This window comes from Equus przewalskii, chromosome 14 (genome assembly GCF_037783145.1).
Source record: "Equus przewalskii isolate Varuska chromosome 14, EquPr2, whole genome shotgun sequence".
In the NCBI taxonomy this organism is placed as follows: Eukaryota; Metazoa; Chordata; class Mammalia; order Perissodactyla; family Equidae; genus Equus; species Equus przewalskii.
In genome coordinates, this window is record NC_091844.1 from 37588517 (window position 1) to 37609415 (window position 20899).

A 20899-nucleotide genomic window follows, 5' to 3' on the forward strand; every position below is an offset into this window, starting at 1 on the left:
GAGTGCAGTTTTAAAAGCATATTAATCCATGATTTGTTTGGGCTTTAGGGCAAAACATGATCATAATCTAGAATCTTCCTTGTTTTATTTTACTGATTTTTAAATATCAGGTAATAATTTCCTACTGCATTAGGGAATTATTAGCATTTTAAGCTGTGATGATGTATGCTTGTGTTAAATATATTAAGATGAAATTGATCCCTTCCCAGGGGACCTTGGTGGTTTTTCACAAGCCTTCATTTCAGTAAGAAAAGGCTGTTCTTTCCTGAGTTACGTACTTTGGTTCTCCGTTCCACCACTGAAACAAAATACTAAAAGTATTATATAAGTAATAACTGCTGTGACAAACCGTTAGTAAAAATGAAAATAACCAATCAGGGAACGAAGAGTATGAAGGAAGATCCAGTCGCAATATAAAAGGATTCCCTGGAGAATTGTTATAACTGTGAACATTTAGGACTTGTTACATTTTATTAGAACTTTTCATAGAGACTGAGAGGCTAAGAACTTAATGAGAGCCACTACCAAATAAGGGTAGTCAAAATAGAAATAAAGCTTCTCTGGTATAATACAGAAACTTAAAAGGAAGACATTAGTTTATTTAACAATCAGCAATAAAATATTAATAATTCATGTTGGAGCTTATTTTTATATTGTTTGTGAAGTTTGCTAAGCAAATAGTGTGGAGATTCTTTGGTGCCAAGGAAATACCAATTTTACTCAGATGTTTTAGATACATCAGTTTACTTACAAACTCTTGATATACTAATTAAAAATAATCCTCCAATAGTCATTCAAGTATCTTCCTCTAAGGGCTTTCTAAGCAAGATAAGTTAAAATAAATTTGGCTAGAAAATAGGTTCCATCTATATCTTTCACTGTGGATTAATTATACAAGTCTAAACTGACACCTGTCTCAGGTGCTTAAGCAAAAGCTTGACTAAAAGGCTCTATTTAGCACAGTGTTTAGGCAGAGGGAGGTAGAGTAGAAAGAGCACCGCAGAGATAATCTGTGGACAGGAATTCTAGTCTTAACTGTTCCCCTAACAAGCTGATTGAACTGTGCAAATTACTCTCCCTCCCTAGACCTCAGTTTTCATATCTGTAAATTAAGAGATGTAGAATCTATCAGAGTTGATTTGATGGGAGGGATGGGCTCCTTGGAGAAACTGCTATTCCCTGCCCAGAAAAATACTTTTATATATACACACATCAATACACACACATACACACACAATTTAGTACATAATTTCAGAGGGTTACCATGAGGATTAAACGAAGTAATGAATGTAAAGTGCATTAGTAGATATTTAAAAGTGTTATTCCTCCTTCACTTCCCCACATTGGGAGGGCTTTTTAGCTTCTAAGTTTTGCTAAAAGCCACAGAAAAAAGTTTTTCGAATCTCTTTTGGGAAAAAACAATTTTAACTATCAAGTTGCATGAGATATTCCACTTTTTATAAGAAGCCGTTTCTTTCAACAGTTACTAGGGTTTGTTTTTTAGAGGAGGGGGTGGCAATCTGTCATCGAAGTGTTGACAAGTGAAATCTGACAAGGTTGAGGTGGCATAGCTGCAGGCCACTTTAAAATTTTTCACTGTCTTTTCTATTTGAAAGAAAGGATCTCTATCTTTTTTCTTTCTTGCTCGCTTTGCAATAGTCTTTGATTTATGTGCTTTTTAAAACAGTGACTTTAAATTGACAAATTATTTCAGCAGTTAGCCATTGGTTTAGATAAGAGCATTTCAGTGTTCTCTTGTCTTTAATTCAGCTCTTTAGGAATTATTCCTGAAATTCAGTTTATTTTCTCTTCAAAGTTGTATTTCCTTCTATCCACGTGTAGCATAAAACTATATTTAGGGACTTAGAATCCAGAATTAATTATCCTGATCACATTACCAACATTTCTATTTTCCTTGTCTTTTTATTGTTGTGATTGAGGTACATCCTAAAAAGAATAATTAAGTCCATATATTTGAAGATCAGAAAGGTGGGTACATGTGTTGGAGGTGGTGGTGATGATCAAAGATTATTTTATTGTTGTTATTATTTGCTTATGCAAGCATATTTTTCTTTTTCTAAAATGCTTGGTATAGGCCATTGCAATTATTTTGCAAGGTCGTGAAAAAAATGCACTCCAACTAGATACAAGTCTCTTTGGAATAATGGGAATTGTGTGCAGCAAAATATATAAAATGAGCATCAGCAAACAAGATGTTTGTATTAACAGGAGCCTAGAAAATTGCTATGTAAAGGTCAACACTGATCTTTAAATATTAGTGAAATTTAATTTGTTGCATGTAATGAGTAGAAAGAAGAAGAAGCAGGCCACAATGAAGACGCCATTGATAAATTGTCTAAATGTCAAAACTGCTTACAGTATAGAAAATGTTAAATTGACAAAATCTATTTAGCTAAGTGAATTAAATACTTTGAACAATGCCCTAGAGAAATATTTTTCAAATTTAAGTATAACAGGAGATTTATAAAGATTTTTGCCACAGTTTATTCTGGGAAAGTGAAGGGACTCCTCCTCTTCTTTCTAGGCACAGAATTTCTTCTAATCTCTCTTAGTAAGAATGATGCACAGGTTCTTTTGGAACACCAGAATCTGTTGCCTTTTGCTTCATCTAGAAATAGTAGCATCTGACCAATTGTGAGCAGCTGTGAAGAACCACCCTCTGGCCATGGCACTTTGCTCAGCACTAGCTGAATTGAGTCCAAAGAGCTTTCTGTTATGCCCAGTTTTTTAAAAATGTGAGTTCTACATTTTCTCATTTTCTTCATGTATAAAATTGATGAAAAAAGTTTAAAAAGGGCTAAATATGTCCAATGTATTCTAACAAAGGATTACTATTATTAATACATAAAGAAAGGGATAAAGAACTCAATAGAAAGATGGGCAAAAGATAGGAATAGGTAATTTGTAGAAGAAACAAAATTGTTAGAAAATACATGAAAATGTTTGATCTCTTTAACAAATGGAGAAATGAAACTTAAAACTACAAAAATCCAATTTTCACCTATCAGGACCTTAATAATGTTCCATACTATTGAGGATATAGAGAAAAGGGCAGTCATTTTATTGGTGGAAATGTAAGTTGGTACAGTTATCTTGGAGGCCAATTTGGCAGTACCTATCAAAACACAAGGTGCGGATGTCCATTTTCATGGTACTATTATTTATAATGCAAAAAGTAGAAACAGAACGTTGTTCATTAGGGGAATAGTTAAGTAAATTTTGGTCACTATCCAATGGTACATCTTGCCCCTATTACAAACCACTGAGGTAAATCTGTATAGGCTAACAGAGAATATCCATGCTGTGGTATTCAGTGAAAATAAGCAAATTGTATGTATAGTAAAAGCTTGTCTTTAAAAAAATACAAAACAAGTCAATATGAGTGTGGACGTAGTGTAGGTACATCAAGAAAGCCTGGAAGGCCACATGCCATGCTGTGCACTGGCTCCCTTCAGAGTAGGGAGGGCAGCTGGGAGGGGAACACGTTCATTTTAAATCGAATTCTTCCATATTGTTTGTGTTGTTTTAAACAATAAGTGTGCATTACTATCATAATTTTAAAACCCAAGAAGAAACGAAAAACCAGATAGAATGACTAATGGATTTAAAAGTTTCTCTCCGTTTTTTTTTACACCTGTAGGTTCTATAGCTTATTTTAAAAATGAGGACATGATAGTGTTTTTAACACACCGCTTTGTGCTTTTACATTTTGCTTTTACCATTTAATTGCTTAGTGTTATTTGTTAAATCTAAAATTTCATAAGTGAAAGTATTACCTTTTAGCGTTTATTGAATACTTGCAATGGGTGCTTATTATCAAATAAATATGTCCTGAATATTTGCACTTAATATTTAGGTTGAAAAGGCGTTCTAGATTTCTGAGCTGATCTAGATCTTTATATGCTATGAGATAACACTTGATATATAATATAGAGAAGATCTAGATACATTTAAAATAATAATTTAATAGTAACATTTGAAGGTAAATGTCAGTAAGGGAGCTTGGACTATTATTTGATAACTGCTGTTTGAATAAAATTAAAGGATAAAATTTTCAGTATTATAGGCAATTAGTTATGCAATATCCACTAATAATGCTCAGTGCTTTTTGTCTTCAACTCGTTGTACAAAATTAATTAATCTTTTCAACACTCTTACAAATATAGGTCAATATCATTATCCCTATTTTTGCAGGTGGGGAGATTGAGGCAGAGAGGTTAAATGATGCGGGGCAAATTTGTCACCGTAAGATTAGGATTAAGGCATTTTTGACTCAGCCCAGCATTCAGAGCAACAGAACCACACCTTCTTTAGAATACTTAATCTCTGTGTTCTTGATAAAACATTACTTCTCATTAAACCATACTGATGTCATCTCTACATTAAAATTCCGAAACATTTGATCACTATATAACCACTTAAAAAACCACGTACACCATTTTCTCTTCCATGGCTTTCTGACACTACGTTGTAATCTGTCCTTTTCATTGTCTCCTTGTTGGAGAATTACCAAAATATCTCTCCTTGACTTTGTTTTTCTTCTGGGATCTTATTCGATGGCTTTAATTTTCCTTTCTATTTAGAAAATTCCAAAATAGGTTTTATATAGTACAGGTCCCTCTTCTGTATTTCTAGCTACCAGCTAGACATTTCTACTCATATCTACTCTTATACCTTAAACTCCCACTAAAGTGTCTAAAATTCAATTTATTGACATTAGCAAAACTTGTTCCTCTTCTAGACTAACCTGTTTCTATGTATGTTTCAATCCAAGTCCTGCCCTTGAAACTAGGATAACCCAGGTGGGAACAGGTCTGCATAAGGGGTTCCTCGGAACCAGGTGTGGCCAAGAAAAATGATATTTGTGAGTCCTTTGCCAGGGTGAAGAAGATGAATCACAGTCTAGGGAAGAGGAAGAGCCAGAGTTACAAACTGAGGGGCAAGGCTAAAGTTTAACAGCAGACCTAGGAGCCAGGTCAGTGACTAGGAAAATTGAGGTGTGTGGATTGAGTAGTTAAGGCAGTCCTTGTAAATAGAAATGCACTGGTAGTCTTCTACCTAACACATGATGATCAAGGCATATCTGCTCAGTGGAGGCACATTCAAGGCAAGGGCCACTGTCTGTGCAGTAACCAGATCCCCATCCCTTGGTGATTCCTCCATATTCTTCTTTTTCCTCACTTCCATAATCCATCAGTCACCATGTACTGTTGATTCTCTCTTCAAAAGATCACTTGAATCTGTTTTATTATTTACATTCCAACTGCCACCATCTCAGTTCAAGTCCTTTTTAGTGAATATTGATGTGATCTGTTACTTTATTACCTTCTAACAGGTCACTTGTATCAAATTTTTTTCACTTTCTGATATTCCCACCCACACAGTTAATCTTCCAACAATGATTCTAATCTGTTGATTACCCTTTCTAAAAATACTTTACCAGGTCAGAAACTTTTCATTATTCCTCATTAGCTACCTGGCAGATATAAAGTCCTAATTTGAAGACTTTGCATTCAAAGACTTCCTGAGTGTGGCCCTGATCTATCTCTTCTATTTGTGCACCAAACCAATTGCTTATTTCTCAAATAAGCCTTGCATCTTTCTAAATTATGCTTTTGTATATTGTTCTCTCCTTTTATCTCTCTCCCTCTATCAAAGTCTAACAATCCTCCAATTCTTTCTAATTCCTAAGACCATTTCTTTATTATCAAGTAGAACATCTACTGAGCACCCATAGCGCTTTATTTGTATCACTAAATTAGCACTTGCTGCAAACTTCCTATTACTTTTTGTGTTTATTTTATCTGCTACACTGAATTATAGCTATTTGTTTGTAGAGACCATGCTTTATAAATCTTTGTGTCTGTGACTCACAGTAAAATGTCATATACCTGAGGTATTCAAAAATATTTGTGATATTTAATTAATATTTACATATCACAGGACTCGCTGAGGTACAAATGACCCAGTGTTCCAGATACTCGGTCTATTTTTACAGTAGATTCAGTCCAAGCTTGAGGTCTTTTTGAGACTCCTCTGCCCTTTTACATGAACTTTATCATTGCTTAATTATTTGAATTAGTGTCGAATATTTAAAAAATCTTTATTTTTGATAACATGACTGATTAAATATGTTCATGCATATGCTTAGCGGGTATTAATATAATTCTATGTTGATGGCATTAGACAAGAGATTGTGGAGGAATACACTGTATTTTATGTAATTTGCAAATTACCTAATGATAACTAGAACATCTAATACAACTAACCAGTGGTTTATCTTAAATTTGTGCTATTTAGTTGTCTTTATGTTTGTACATTTTGAATTGATGAATAGCTATTCCTCAGAAAGTCTATTGATAATAAATAGCAAGGATATGTTCTAAGTTTATGCCTAAGAAAGATTCCCTTAGACTCTTTGAGGTATTTTGCTAATACACATTCATTTTAAATGTCTTGTTGGCGCCATATCATTTTTCTTTTTTAAACTACGGCAATGTCTTCTCTTTGTTAATTCTTTTGCATCATGTTTTACATTAGGGTTTTTTTGCCCTCAAACTTCCTGTCCTTTCTGAAGGCAGTCAAAATTGCTGACTTCATAAACCAGGGAAGACAAGTATTTTGCAGAATTATTTAGTGGCAAGTAACCTTTACCTCTAAAACGTAGTTTTTAGTTTTCAAAAAAAGATTATACAAGTATAAGAAGTCACAGCATCTTAGTTCGGATGTTTCTATTTCGCAAGTTACTTTCTTAAAATTTAGCCTGTATGGTAACATTTATTTTTAAGGCAACTAAATATTAATTTATTATAATGTAACCTATTTTGGAGAAAAGACTTTAAACTTTTTGAGGATGTAAATAGAAAGTAAGAAGCTTCTCTAGGGTCCTTTCATCTCTCTGTCCTCAAAATTTCAGCTATCATAAATTCCTCTCCTATAAGAGAACAACCATCTAGTTTTAGGTCAACGTCAATTTAAATTGTGCTTCTTATTCTCTCATGGAGACTGGAAGTTTGGATTCAGAATGGCCTTCTGAGACATCTGAGACTGTAGTCAACTACCTTATAAAATTAAACAGAAACTTGTAAAAGTTAGGATTTTTTAAAATAAATGAAAATTAAATTATGGGCAATTTTGTTGTTTAGGTTTTTCCTTCTATTCTTTTCATTTGGATAATTCTTTGCTATATTTTTTATTCATTCATTTTCCCCCTATATAGCTACTTTTGCTATAGTTCTAGGTCGTGTGCATTGGGTTTTATCCCCAGAGAGATGCACAAGGGCACTGAGTGGGGCAGCATTTCTCAGTTTACTTTGTTAGGCACTCCCTATTTCACTGCCTTTTTAATCCCTGCCCACACCCCACTCCCAAAATGCAGAATGCAGCATTTTTCTAGAATTTTTTTCTTCTCTCCTTCAAAACAACTATTTATGCACTAATACAATATTTGAATAAAACAAGCCCAGTCTTGACTACTTCCTCCAGGCAGATTTTTCAAACGAGGAAATTACCAGCATTCTTTTTGACTAGTGGCATTCTTGAGTAAGGTGCAAGATGTTTAAAGGTCTGCATCTTGCAAAAACCTACACAGTGGAAAGATGGCAAGACATCTTAAGGACTAAAGAGGATATTGCTTTGGTCCCCTCCCACCATGCCCACCTAGTTATTATTATAGATTTTTAAAAGTTTGTTTTATTTACTCCATTAATTCTGTTTAGTTTTATATGGTCTCACTAGCAGATATTTGAAGTTCAGAGGAAAAGAAGGATGAATAACCTACATTTGGCTGTGTTTTGCCCCCCTGCTAATGCATGACCCCTGCAGAGCCTCCTCCTCAATTACGCATATTTTAGGGAGTCCACAGGAATTGTCACGTGTTCATAAACAAGTCTGATCATTTACTAACAAACATTGGCCATTTTCTTCTCACTTGCCTCAACTTCTACTTGCTTGGCCTTCTCCATCAACTGATTATTGCTGCCATTTCTCCAGGTGGCATAGATTACTCGTTGGCCACCATGTCTCCTTTTGCCTCCTTTTGTCTTAATACCACCCCTCTCAGTGCATACATTAATCCAAAGGGCTACCAGTCCTGCTTACTTTCTGCTGGGCACCACCACCTATGGCTACTTCACTACCCTTATACCAAATGTTCCCTGTGGGGCCACAAAGGGATCCTTTATAAAGTAGAATCTCTCTCTCTACCTTTTGTCCTGTACCTTTTAGTGGGAAACTAGAACAGTATTGTTTGTATATCAGAGCATTTTGAGCAATAGCTTGTACATTTTTCTTAGTCCTTTCACCCCACATTGGAACAGACATTAATCCTTGGGTGCTGAGCTGAACGACGAGTCTAGGTCATAGACTACACTGTACCATTCTCACGATTTCCCCTTATGTCCAAATGCAAAGGATCAGAGGCTTTGCACTTGACATTTGAAGCTCTCCACAGACCTCATTTTGCTTATTTTCCCCCAAACTCCATAATTTCTGAGTAGTTTTAGGACTTTCAAACTTAGTAAAGATATGGGCAGTAAACCTATTGGTTTTCACATTAAAAGCATTCCGATTTCTTAGAAATAGCCAATGTGGGTTACAAAGAAAACTATACTCTCCATTTCTGACATCAGGGGAAAGTTTTGACAAATTCTTCATTAGTGAATTGACTTAAACTGAAAAATAGAATTTGAAGTGCAGTCTTCTTTTGATATGTAAGTAAAGTGGGGTTCTTTTGGTTTCAGCTATAAAATGCTATCTATTTAATTTGCATGATAAAACATTTTTATGCAGCTACTAACAGCTAAACTTCAGCCTTGTCTTTGCCCAAATTGTCATAAATTTTAATTATTGGTATTTGAATAAACACCAAATTGAGGAATGTGAGTTTTTATTTTCTAGTATAGTCAAGAAGTTGTTACTTTTGACTCTCAATATCAGAGGAAGTATGCACCTGTTTCATCAGATCTTTTCTTGCCTATTCCCAGTGAAATATTAATCCATTTGCATGTCCTAATTCAAATACTTCCTCTTGTATAGTAACTTCTCCACATACAAATGTTTTTCCTTCATAAAACCCCTATTGTACTTAGTACTTATTCATTTCACCTTGTGAAATTACTATATAAGTTGAGATCATATTTAATACTTCTGTTTTTTCTTATAAATTTGCATGGTGCTAGACATATTGAGTATAGTAGCAGCAGCAACAACAATGGCAACAATAAGGTAATTGAATAAAGGCACCCTCAAAACAGTCCTGAGGTAGGTACTTTATTATACCCATTTTTTAGCTGGGGGACCTTAAGAGAAGTTAAGTAATTTGTCCAAGTTAGCCAGCAAGCCGAGAAGTTAGGATAAGAAACCAGGCGGTTAGAGTCTAGAATCCACACATTAAGCTCAATAAATGCAAAATAAATGTTTATTTAATTTAACTGATATTTTAAACAAACATTCCAGACCTCACCCATCCAAATGAGAAGGGTGCAGTTTACATATTCTAATGCAGTAAGTATTTTCGTTTTAAATAAAGTATAACTGTAAAGTAATAATTCAGAAGTAAGCCTCATAAAACTATCTGAAAGCAAATTCCAAAGAACATGGCTTTGCAAATATTTTGAGTAATGGCAGCCTCACTAGAGTCACTCCCAAGCTGACAACTCTATAATAATACTCAATTGAACTGAAAAATTTGTAATTAGCTTAATATCCCTTTTTCTCTGCTGCCTTCCAGTAAGGAGCTGTGGCCTCTTTCAGTAGTAGTGTAGTCCACTAGCTCTTCTACCCCAGACAGTATACAGTGGCAGCCAGCTTCTGGTTAGAGCAGGGCAGATCTGGGAATTGAAGTATCCTTTGTTTCGTCTCCTACCTTGTAAGGCACTTTAGTACAAGGAAGAGAGTGAATTGAGATTAATCCAGAATTTACTATTATAGCCTGTTTTCCTGCTCCCCTTTTCAACTTATTTTTCTGTCACTTTCCACCACACATTGTGATCTACCTCCATCCCTGGGACATGCCATCCTTTTACTCAAACTACTGCATAGTCTCTCTCTGACACCTCTGTATAGCCCTGTACAGTAGAGTGCTAGTGTTGCGAGTACAGACTCTGGAGCCAGTCGGCTTAGATTCAAAACCTGCCTCTATTACCTGCTAACTGTCTGATCTCTCTGTGCCTCAGTTTCCTCATTATAGGAGTAATGTTACTTCGAAGAGTAGCTATGAGGATTAAATGAATTAATGCATATAAAATGTTTAGAACAATGCTTGTCACAATGTAGTACGTAGCATTATCTGCTGTTATCACCATTATTATTTTAATCATTATCATTCAACTAGTGAAATCCTCTGCTTCTTTGAGGTCCTGCTAACATTTCACAACTTCTCTGTAGCTTTCTCAGAGCCTCGCTGTTTGAGGTAGGCGTGGGCCCTTCTTTTATGCTGCCACATTGCCATTTCAATAATTATCACACTGTGTCTTGTTAGTTGAACATGCATCTGTTTCTTGATTGTAAGTGCATTGAGGTCAAATGTAAAAGTGAAGGAAGGACCAAAGAAGTTTGTACTAAGTCTAAAAATATTTTGGATTATCACCTATGTGAATATTAAGGGAAATATTTTTAGTCACTCCTGATGTTAAAGAAACTGAGGGCTTTTTCCTCCATCTAAAATATGTCTTAAAATATCTTTCAAACTTCTTTTGTTGTTCAGAAGTTTATTGGAAAGAACAATTCTTTTATGATCTCTATAAAGAAAATGTGGATAGTTTACTGTATATATTTCTAATATATAGTAAAGTATACATATAGTACTTTATATATTTCCAAGCAAACATTTGAAAGTTATATGAATTCGTGTCAATATTTGTAAAATGTTGACTTTTTTTCTGATTCAGATTGGTCTTCTCCCAATCAGTTCAAATTGATGAGGTTCTACTTGATAAAAATAATATCAGTAATATTCATCTCTAGCCGCTGCTATTAAAACTTAGAGGAAATACAGGATGTACATCTTTGTTATCTTGTTTTTTTTTTTTTTAAATGCAGTTAAGAGTAGAATATCTGGATCTGTCATAGCATGCAGATTAACAAACTAATGTGAATGCTAATGTGGTTTCACACAGTTTACTTCTAAGTAAATGGGCTTCTTATAATAGTAATTATATACCATTTACCTTGCAAATTTTACTTTAATTAGCCTGTTTGTATGTGGGAGATTGTAGATATTTGCTTAGTATAGTAAAAATACACCACAAAATGTGTTTGTACTTAATAATTACCTAACAGATGTTTCCTTTCCTTAAAAATATTTTTTAAAATGCTTAACTACTAAATAATTCTAAATATACTCAGAGCCTTAAAAACTAAACATATGTTATTGAAAACCCAAATATATATATTCTTCTTACCACATTTCTCAATGTGATGACATACTAAATCTAGGAAAAGAAGTATATTTTTCCTTTTTTCTAGAGTTTACTTCTGGATGGTTAACCAAGGCTACATTAAAGTGTGTTTATTCTAATGAACCATATCTCAAATCTCAGTAGTGGCAAATGATTATTTCTATTATTTCTAAGGGATCTTGGTTTTATTGACAATAGAGGATAATTAATTGGCACTTCTTTTTAATTATTTTTTAAACAGGACAGAGAATTTTTTCTGCCATCAGATGTCTTTCTGCTTGACTGAACTGCACCTGTGGTCTTTGAAGAATACCTTACACATTGGGGGTAAATGAGCTCTGTATTAATTTCAATACTTTTAAAATATAAGTTACAACATTATAAATAAGTACTAGCAAAGGTTAGAGCCTAGATTCTCCAGCTGGAGTTGCATTATTTTCTTTATACTTAATGAAAAATTGACTAATGAAAAATAATTCCTTTTAGCTACTCCAATTAACTTACTTTTTTCACCTTGAGTTAGAGTTTCTGTTGTGAACTTTAATTTTTTTTGGCATAATATTTGTTTCCTCTTAAGATACATCCATGTTCAGTTTTTCCCTGGGATTGTTTATAATAACTGATTTATATTTATAAATATTTGCAGGCTAGAAAATGAATTACAGCTGCATGCAACAGCATAGATGTATGTCAGGAATGGTAAAGGCATTTCTGTTTGATATTAAAATGATATTTCAAATATACAGCTAAGATGTGCAATTATATTCATGTTCTTTGCATTTCACATTTTTGGAGGAGGGGAGTAATGTAAGTGTGTTTTAACAATGCTTATTACTATTATGGGACAAAGCATATCATTAGGAAACATCTTTTAAAAAATCTTTTCCTTTTTGATTATCCAAAGCAACTCTTGTATTTAGGAGACAGTTTTATTTATATGTCTTTAGCCTCATTACTGAGAAAATAGTTTACCTTGCAAAGTATTGTTTCTTTGTATCAAATATATAATTACAGATGAATGTCATTATAATTTCATTAAATTTACCTTGCTTAAAATGTGTAAGGATAGAACTTCCAGGTAAACAAGGTGGATTTAACACACACTTTCTTCCTCCCCAAATTCTTTAAAATGAGAGTAAATGAATTAAAGAGGACGTAAACCCACAGGACTAGGAGAATAGGAGAGGAGACAATTGCAGCTGGACAATTTTTGGAAGATGGAGAGGATGCAGGAATTAGCAAAGCTTAAAAATATCAGTATCAAATGTCTACACAGGAGAATTCCAATGACGGCCAATTTGTGTCTCAAAACTCTAGAAAGATAAAGAAATTTGAGAATCCAGATATTGCAGAAATGGGGATGAGGCATGAGAGTGATAACAAAGGGACTTGAAAGCCTGCATAAGTACTGAGACACCTCTCATACTGTGGAAATATTTAATTAGGGAGAGTCTAAACTTGGACATCAGCCTCAGTGGAAGAAGACAGGAGAGAAGTGCTGAACTGAAAGCAGATGGATTGAAGGCCTAACTGATGGGTTAGGTCCTCCTAATCCCACTTGGTTCTGAGAATGTTGCAGCCAGTTGTACACTTTCCAAGAAAGAAGAAGCTTGAAGGAGTTCTCTCTGAGTAACAGCAGGGCCCCAGAGAGACCTATCTACATTGACGTTTGAGGGAATCCTCCAGTGAAACAGCCTTGTCCCTGGCTAATCAGTGAAGCCCACCAGCTGGCAAGCTCTATTCATGTACACAGAGCTGCTTCTAATCAGCTTTCTAGTGCTTACTTTTAAATATGAACAACAAGAAGCAAAATACAGAAGCTTCAGGAAACACTGGAAAATTATACTAATCTTTTGGAAATTAAAAATATGTAGCAGAAAAAAAATTTTAAATCAAAAGAGTAAAAGAAATTCTCTCCAAAAATAGAAAAAACAGAGAAAGTGAGCTTATTTCATTGCTGGCCAAAGTATAAATTGGACCAACCACTTTAGGAAACAATTTGTTATTATCTAGGGTAGTTGAAGATGTATGTCACCTATTGACCAATAATTTGATTCTTAGGTCTATACCCTAATGAAATCCCTGACACTAGTGCACGAGGAGACATGTACCAAAATGCAATCACAGTGTCCCCCATGGTTCGGTTGTGAATAATACTTATATATTCATAACTTTGTAAGTGCACTGACTTAACCAAAAATTGTGCTCTAGGGGTTGGCCCAGTGGTGTAGTGCTTAAGTTTGTGTACTCTGCTTCGGCGGCCCAGGGTTTGCAGGTTCGGATCCCAAGTGTGGACCTCTGCACTGCTCATCAAGCCATTCTGTGGCAGCATCCCATATACAGAGTAGAGGAAGGTTGGCATGGCTGTTAGCTCAGGGACCATCTTCCTCAAGCAAAAAGAGGAGGACTGGCAACAGATGTTAGCTCAGGGCCAATCTTCCTCACACACAAACAGGAAAAAATTGTGCTCTAATTATGTTGGGAGGATGGTGAAGAAGTGTCTGGAGATGGGGAGGGGCAAACTGCAGTAAAAGATAACTGAATTCTCAATTTCTGTGGTGGAGAGACAATAGATCTAAAACTGAAGATCAAGAAGTAATAGGACTAGCATATTTATACATATGGAGGTATATACAAGAAACAGCTAAGGATTGAGATTAGTTATCTCCAGGGACACTTACTGAGGGCTGGAAGATATACAGTGTCGCAATGTTGCTTATGTTGAAAGTCTTTTAGCAGTACCTGAATTTTAGAGCCCTGCACGTTTGAATTAGATATTTAAAAAAGTAAGATTGAAAGCCAAAAGTAACCAAAAATACTTCTTTGTGTGCCCCAAATTGGTAATATCATAATTAGTGATATTTTCTAGAAAACTCAAAATAGTGTCAATGCAAATATTATTTAAAAAGAAGTGTGAAGATACATTCAATCACCTACAGATAGATATAGTTTTCTTAAAGAAGGAAAAAGTGGGATTTGAAGCAATTAAGGTCCTTATTTGTGTTACATTTTTTTTTTAATCGCAGACCAATAACCAGCACAATCCTTTTTTTTTTTTTAAGATTGGCTGGCACCTGAGCTAACAACTGTTGCCAATCTTTTTGTTTTGTTTTGTTTGTTTGTCTGTTTTTCCTGCTTTGTTTCCCCAAATCCCCCTGGTACATAGTTGTATATCTTAGTTGCAGCATGTGGGATGCCACCTCAACGTGGCCTGACAAGCGTTGCTATGTCCGCGCCCAGGATCTGAACCAGCGAAACCCTGGGCCGCCAAAGCGGAGCACGTGAACTTAACCACTTGGCCACGGGGCCGGCCCCTGTGTTGCATTTTATGTTTCTGTTTCTTGCACTAAAAATACAACAGTGATTAGTCTATATACATGTCTGAAAATTTAAATCTTAATGAAAATGTGCTGTTAGCTTTCTTTTTTCTTTTGCTGGGGACGATTTACCCTGACCTAACATCTGTTGCCAATCTTCCTCTTTTTTTTTCTTTCTGCTTTTTCTCCCAAATCCCCCCAGTATATAGTTGTATATTTTAGTTGTGGCACATGGGACACCACCTCAACGTGGCCTGATGAGCGGTGCCATGTCCGTGCCCAGGATCCGAACCAGCGAAACACTGGGCCGCTGTATCAGAATGCATGAACTTAACCACTTGGCAACAGGGCCGACCCTGAGAATTTTTTTTTCTTGAATGATTTGAGAGTAAGTTGCAGACCCGATGCCTCCATCTTCAAAAACGTTAGTATGTATTTCCTATAGAAAGGATATTGTCCCACATTATTACTGTATAACAATAAAAATAAGGAGATTAACAATAAGAATACTACCATCTAATACTCAGAGTTTCACCAATTGTCCCATGAATGTCCTTTTTTAGCAAACAGATCTTGTTCAGAACCCATGTTGCATCTATTCGTCGTCTCTTTGGTCTCTTTCATTCTGGAACAAATCCTTCATCCTTTTAATTTTAGGTTTTTTTTTTTTAAACTTTTGTGACCTTAACACTTTTGAAGGTTTTATGCCAGTTATTTTGCAGATGTCCCTACATTTGAATATTTTGAAGTTTCCTCACAATTAGGTTCAGAGTATGCACTTTTGGTGGGAAAATCACAGAAGTGATGCTGTATTCTCAATGCATCCTATCAGTTGGTACACAGTTTCCATTTGTGCCTTTACTGGTGATGTTCATTATCACTTGAGGTGGTGTCTGCTAGGTTTCTCCGTTGCAAAATTGCTTTCTTCTTTGGAAGTAATTAGTATTTTATGGGGAGCTACCTTGAAATTATGTAAATATCCTGTTCCCCATTAAACTTTAAATGTATTTATTATTTATTTTGTCCCTCTGGACTCAGGTTTCCTATTTTATTCAGTGATTTTAATCCATTACTATCATTATTAATTTTGGTGTTTAAATTATCCCTGATGTGGCCAGTGGGACCCCTTTCAAGCTAGCTTCTGTGTCTTTGTGATGTGTCCCCGTCAGTATTTGAGCATTTCCATTCTTTCTGGCTCAAAAGATCTCCAGGCTCTGATTATATTTTCCCTTCCCTACCCCTGGAATCAGCCACTTCTCTAAAGACCTTGGCTCCTTTTAGAGGAGAATGGTATCCAGAACCCAAGGTCTGCTTTAGGTGTACCCATTGCTACTGGAGTATCATTGCTCCCAGGCCTTCTCAGTGGGCAGAGCTTAGGGAATGTATGTATATATCCACATTCATTTCTGTATCTATCTCTGTATGTTGAAAACCATGAGTTCACAGTGGTACTTCCAATTCTAGGGTTCATTCTAATTTTCTCCCTTTCTATATTTGTACTTGTGTTCTCAGACAGTGGGAAAGCTGGGGCTCTCCTATCTTTAATTTATTTACTTACTTAATCGATCACCCTGTATACAATCAGTCTCCTGTCTCTGTGGTCACTCCCTCCCCTGTGTGGATGCCTTTCTCACCCCATGTAGGTTGTAACACACCATGTTAGGCTGCCTCCATATGTGGATGTCCCCCTCACCTTGTTCAACCTCTGACACCCCACACCAGGTCATTGCTCCATGTGAATGTCCTTCTCACCCTGCTAGGGTTCTGACACAGCACTTCAGGCCAACTGTCTGCGTGGACCCCTTCCTTATTCAGTTTAGGGTCTGACACCCATGTGGGGTAGGTCTGTTTATTTGGATGCCCTTCTCATCCTCATTGGGTTTTGACAGCCCCACTCTGGGCCAGATGCAGTAAGTCAGACTTGTGCACAGAATTTAAGCCCCTTATGATCTTCATAGTTCTATTCTAGGGTTGTGAATATTTGGTTGCATGGAATGATGGAATATTATAATAGAAAGTATTGCCTGGGTACATAATGCCTATGGTTCTTGGATTCAAGAAAAACCTTTTTATTGAAGGATAACATGTGTATTGAAAAGTATAAAGATTATAAGGGTATGTTTTGAACTACCCAAAAGTGAACACACCGTATAATCATCACCCAAGTCAAGAAATAAAATGTCAGTACCCTAGGAGCCCTACTCATAACCTTTCTTAATCACTCCTTATCAAATATTTTCAACCTAACCAATAGAAATAAACTGTATTCTTTAAAATTATATGTCCAAATTAATGGCATAATGAATAAAATAGAGCTTCAATAAATACACAGTTGACTATTTTTAAAAAATAGGTTTGAAAAAATTACAGCTGTAATACTTTTTTTTAAAGTTTCATCATTCAGTTTGACAAAGTTTGGAGTGGTAAGTCACTAGGGGGCAGCCTGTACTGCTTCCACTTCTTTAGAAACAGTTGTATCCTTTTGTTAGTAGCTAGAATTATTTTGCATGGAAAGAAACAAATGTACTTTAAAGAAAGAAAGATTTCCCTATTCACAGATAGGGAGAAAATGGACACAATTATTTTGTTCTCCTGTAATTAAGTTGCAAGAACAGATTCCTTGGTTAAATCACTCTCAACATGTAGGAATCCTGGCTTTGTTTTTATAGCTCCAGCAGAGCATCAGAATTTGAATTGGTTTGGAAACAAGCTTCAGATAATTTATCCATACCTTCCTCTAATTCTCTTTCTTTCCTTCACATTTCCCCTAAACACCATACTAGCTAAGCCGGAGGAAAGAAAGCCACAGCTCAGAATCTAACAGTTTGGGCATTTTCTTCCATCCACTGATTTCATTTGGCTTTGCTTAGTGGCAGTTCCTTTTGGTGGCGCCCTGTGAAAAATAGCAGAGGAAGTGTGAAAGAGCAAAGTTGGTCATCCTTGATTTCAGTTCTTTACTACTACTTTCCTCATGCCATTCTAGTTTTTTGTAAATCTTTTCTAATTAGACTGATAAACTGGCCGGTTCCTGCATATCCCTAGAATAAATGAACCTATGTCCAGATACTTTTGAACTATTTTATTTCTAGTAACGTAAAGAAATTGTTTCTGTCCTCCTCCCTGCCCCACCTCCCCACCCCTACTCCCTGCCATATAGTATGGTTGGGCTTCTTATTTTCTAGAGCTTTTCATACTATAATCTGTTATTTTTTCCTTTATATAGATAGAGACATTGGGGTCTATCAGTATTATGACAAGAAAGATCCACCAGGTAAAGTATCTATTCTATTAAATTAATTTTTATAAACCAAATACTCTAGACTATAAAATACTGACAATTAAAAAATCTGTTTTATGAGCTTTAAATAAATTCCAGAATTTCAAGAAAAGTCACTTCAATTCTTTAGAAAAATGCTGAGCTCGATATCTATTCTGTATAAAATAAAGCAATATTGAGAAAATGCTGTACAAGAACATGAAAATTTTCATTTTACTGCTGATCAGGTTGATCACTGGACAGCTTATTCACATTTATTTATCAGTGTCCCAGTAGAGGGCATTGTTAATGCATGGGTCCCACTGATGCTGGCCTCCCGGATCCTCACCTGATATCTGAAATAGGCATTTCTGAGTGAATGATCAATTTTCTTTATCTGATTAATCCTGTTAATCCCAGAAGTTTCATGATGGGCCAAAAGGTCTTTCTAGCTAGAGTTACTTCCTGTTTTGGTCTCTGTTGAAGTGGGGCTTGTGTGGGCATCCTGTGTGCTTAGCTTAGTGGTTAATAGGCTGACTTCAGGGTTCTGATGACAGACTGAAGCAGCTTCTGTTCTGGGCTCCGTTGCAGTTCCCTTCTCTATCTGATGAGATTGCAAGCTTAGGATCTTGGCTCACCTGTTGTGCTATGGAAGCCTTTTCACTGCAAATTTAAGAAATACCTCTATGAGATGAAAACATCCAAATGATGGCATTTTTTCCAACTGCCTTTTTAAAAGTTTAACATAATTTATTAATCTCATTAACGTGTGTAATAACATATATGTGCATAAAAAATACAAAATATGGTAATAAAAATAATTTCCACTTTTCTTTTCTTCTTTCCATCTCTCCTCTACCACAATATTAGTGACAGACCATGGTAACTTAGAGGAAAAGCAGAAGCTGGCAGAATGTAAGCTTACTTTATAATTTTTTGGAATTACTGTAAAACTGGAATTTAAATATTGCTGAAGATTCAGTCTTAAAAAATATTCTAAGCTTTCTGCACAAATGTTACTCCTTCCAAATTTCCTATAATTATAAATTCCCATTGTTTAGGTACTTAAGCATATGACAAGCATTATATTTGTTAGGCATTTTTAATTTAGACCATTAAAATCTCTATTCAGTTTTGGTAAGATGTATGCTTATGTAAACATAAACTTTCTTAATGAACCATATTTATATTATTTAATATATTTAAGTGTACTGTGTTTAAATTCTGATAGCATTTTATTATTCATGCAATGCCTAAATTATTAATATGTTTTGTCCATTTTAAGAAAATAAGATTTGTAATCAGTATTAACATTTTATTCTCTGTAGTCTTTTCTGTTCTCAAATGTATAAATGTCATATATGTAATATGGCTGCAATGTAATATGGTTTTGATGACTTAAAATTAAATATAATTTGTTTTATCTTGAATATAGGTAGAGCTGAAATTCCTACTCTTATTTTAAATGGTCAAGCTGACATTTAATCTTTAAAAATACTGTATTAGTAGCTGCAATGTAGATTTTAAAATATACACATATGCTCTGCAATCATAAATTATGTTTATAAGATGAAATTAATTTGCTGAAATATATATAGCAATTCTATAAAATTTAAATGTCTGTATATTAAATGTATACATACACAAAGCGCACACACACACAAATATACAACTCTTATTTATAATTATTATTTAGAAGAATTTAAAGATGAATTCACTTTTATGATAAAATAAATATCTTTTTATGAATTTAGCATTTTGTTAATTCTTTTAAACAGAACTATTTTTAGTTTGTCTAGGCTAACATTATGACTCTCCTAAACAATTTTATCTTTTAATTAAATGTATTTAAAACAAAACAAAGACTTATCATTATTGAATTGTTGTGTAGATTTTAAAGAAGATCACTTTAAATAAAAAAGAGCACTGTTAGTGCCTAATTGGTTAAAAGTTGGATTTCCTTCAATTTTCTTTTAGTTTTAATATGTGGTGCTTTGATGCTTAATTTTAAATTCATTTTCAGTGTACCACTTTTTGTATTTTATCTCTTTCCTCACTATATTCATTTACTCATAGGAATTTTTAAATCTGAAAAGGCTACTTGCAGAGCTTGGAATTTCTTTTGGGTCGAATGTTTACTTATTTACATGAAAAAGTTAAATCTATGGTAAAGAGTGGGTCATCTATGGTTAAGTACTAGATGCACAGGCCTAGGAAACTTTCTCAGGGATTCTCTAAGTCTTGTTGGTTGTCATCATAAAATTATGATCACGGAGATTGTTTTATGGCAAAAATCCTGTTCCTATGACAAAGCCTTTCAAAAGGCTGTCATTTGATGATGGAAATGAAGCCCACTTCCTCTCAATTAAGGAGGTGTTTTATTTTAATCTTCCCAAGACACACTGCTAAGCAGTTTCCTTTTTAAATCGTGTTTGACTAACTAGAGTACGTGTTTTATTTGCCAGCACGAGATTATCCATGGACTCTTAAAAACAGACGCCCAGAAAAACTTCGAGACTCACTCAAGGAGTTGGAGGTATCTTTCCAAAAGTTTAAAAAATGGCAACAAACAAATCTGTTTTAAAACATCTTTCAGCAGCTTTAATTTTCATAAAGGATCAACTCTCATGGTGATGATAGCTTTGCTTTTGTCCAGTGAGGAGTTCTAAAACAGCTGCATCTTTGTGTGGCACGCTGATGTTTTTTTTTTTGTGCTTGCAAATCAGAAGCACTTTAACTGATAACGACAATGTATATAGCCAACTGCACTCTCTCTTTTTCTGTTTCCTTCAGGAGCTGATGCAAAACAGTCAGTGTGTGCTGAGCAAATGGAATAACAAATATGTCTGTCAGGTAAAATGGTTTGACATGCTTTTGCGATGTTTAACCAATGGAGCTGAAAGCTA

At 34.9% G+C, this 20899-nt stretch overlaps 1 protein-coding gene across 7 annotated transcripts in view; it reads left to right on the forward strand.

The window, feature by feature from the left end:
• WDPCP (WD repeat containing planar cell polarity effector) overlaps nucleotides 1–20899 on the forward strand; it is a 385152-nt gene that overhangs the window by 75668 nt on the left and 288585 nt on the right. For all 7 annotated transcript variants that reach the window (XR_011526047.1, XR_011526048.1, XM_070572535.1 and 4 more), the window contains 5 exons: nucleotides 11662–11747; nucleotides 17961–18008; nucleotides 18864–18908; nucleotides 20459–20529; nucleotides 20787–20846. Coding sequence is in view for 5 of the 7 variants with exons in the window: in XM_070572535.1 (XP_070428636.1) it covers nucleotides 11687–11747; nucleotides 17961–18008; nucleotides 18864–18908; nucleotides 20459–20529; nucleotides 20787–20846 (285 nt within the window). In the remaining 2 variants the exon portion in view is untranslated. The remainder of the gene's footprint in view (nucleotides 1–11661; nucleotides 11748–17960; nucleotides 18009–18863; nucleotides 18909–20458; nucleotides 20530–20786; nucleotides 20847–20899) is intronic.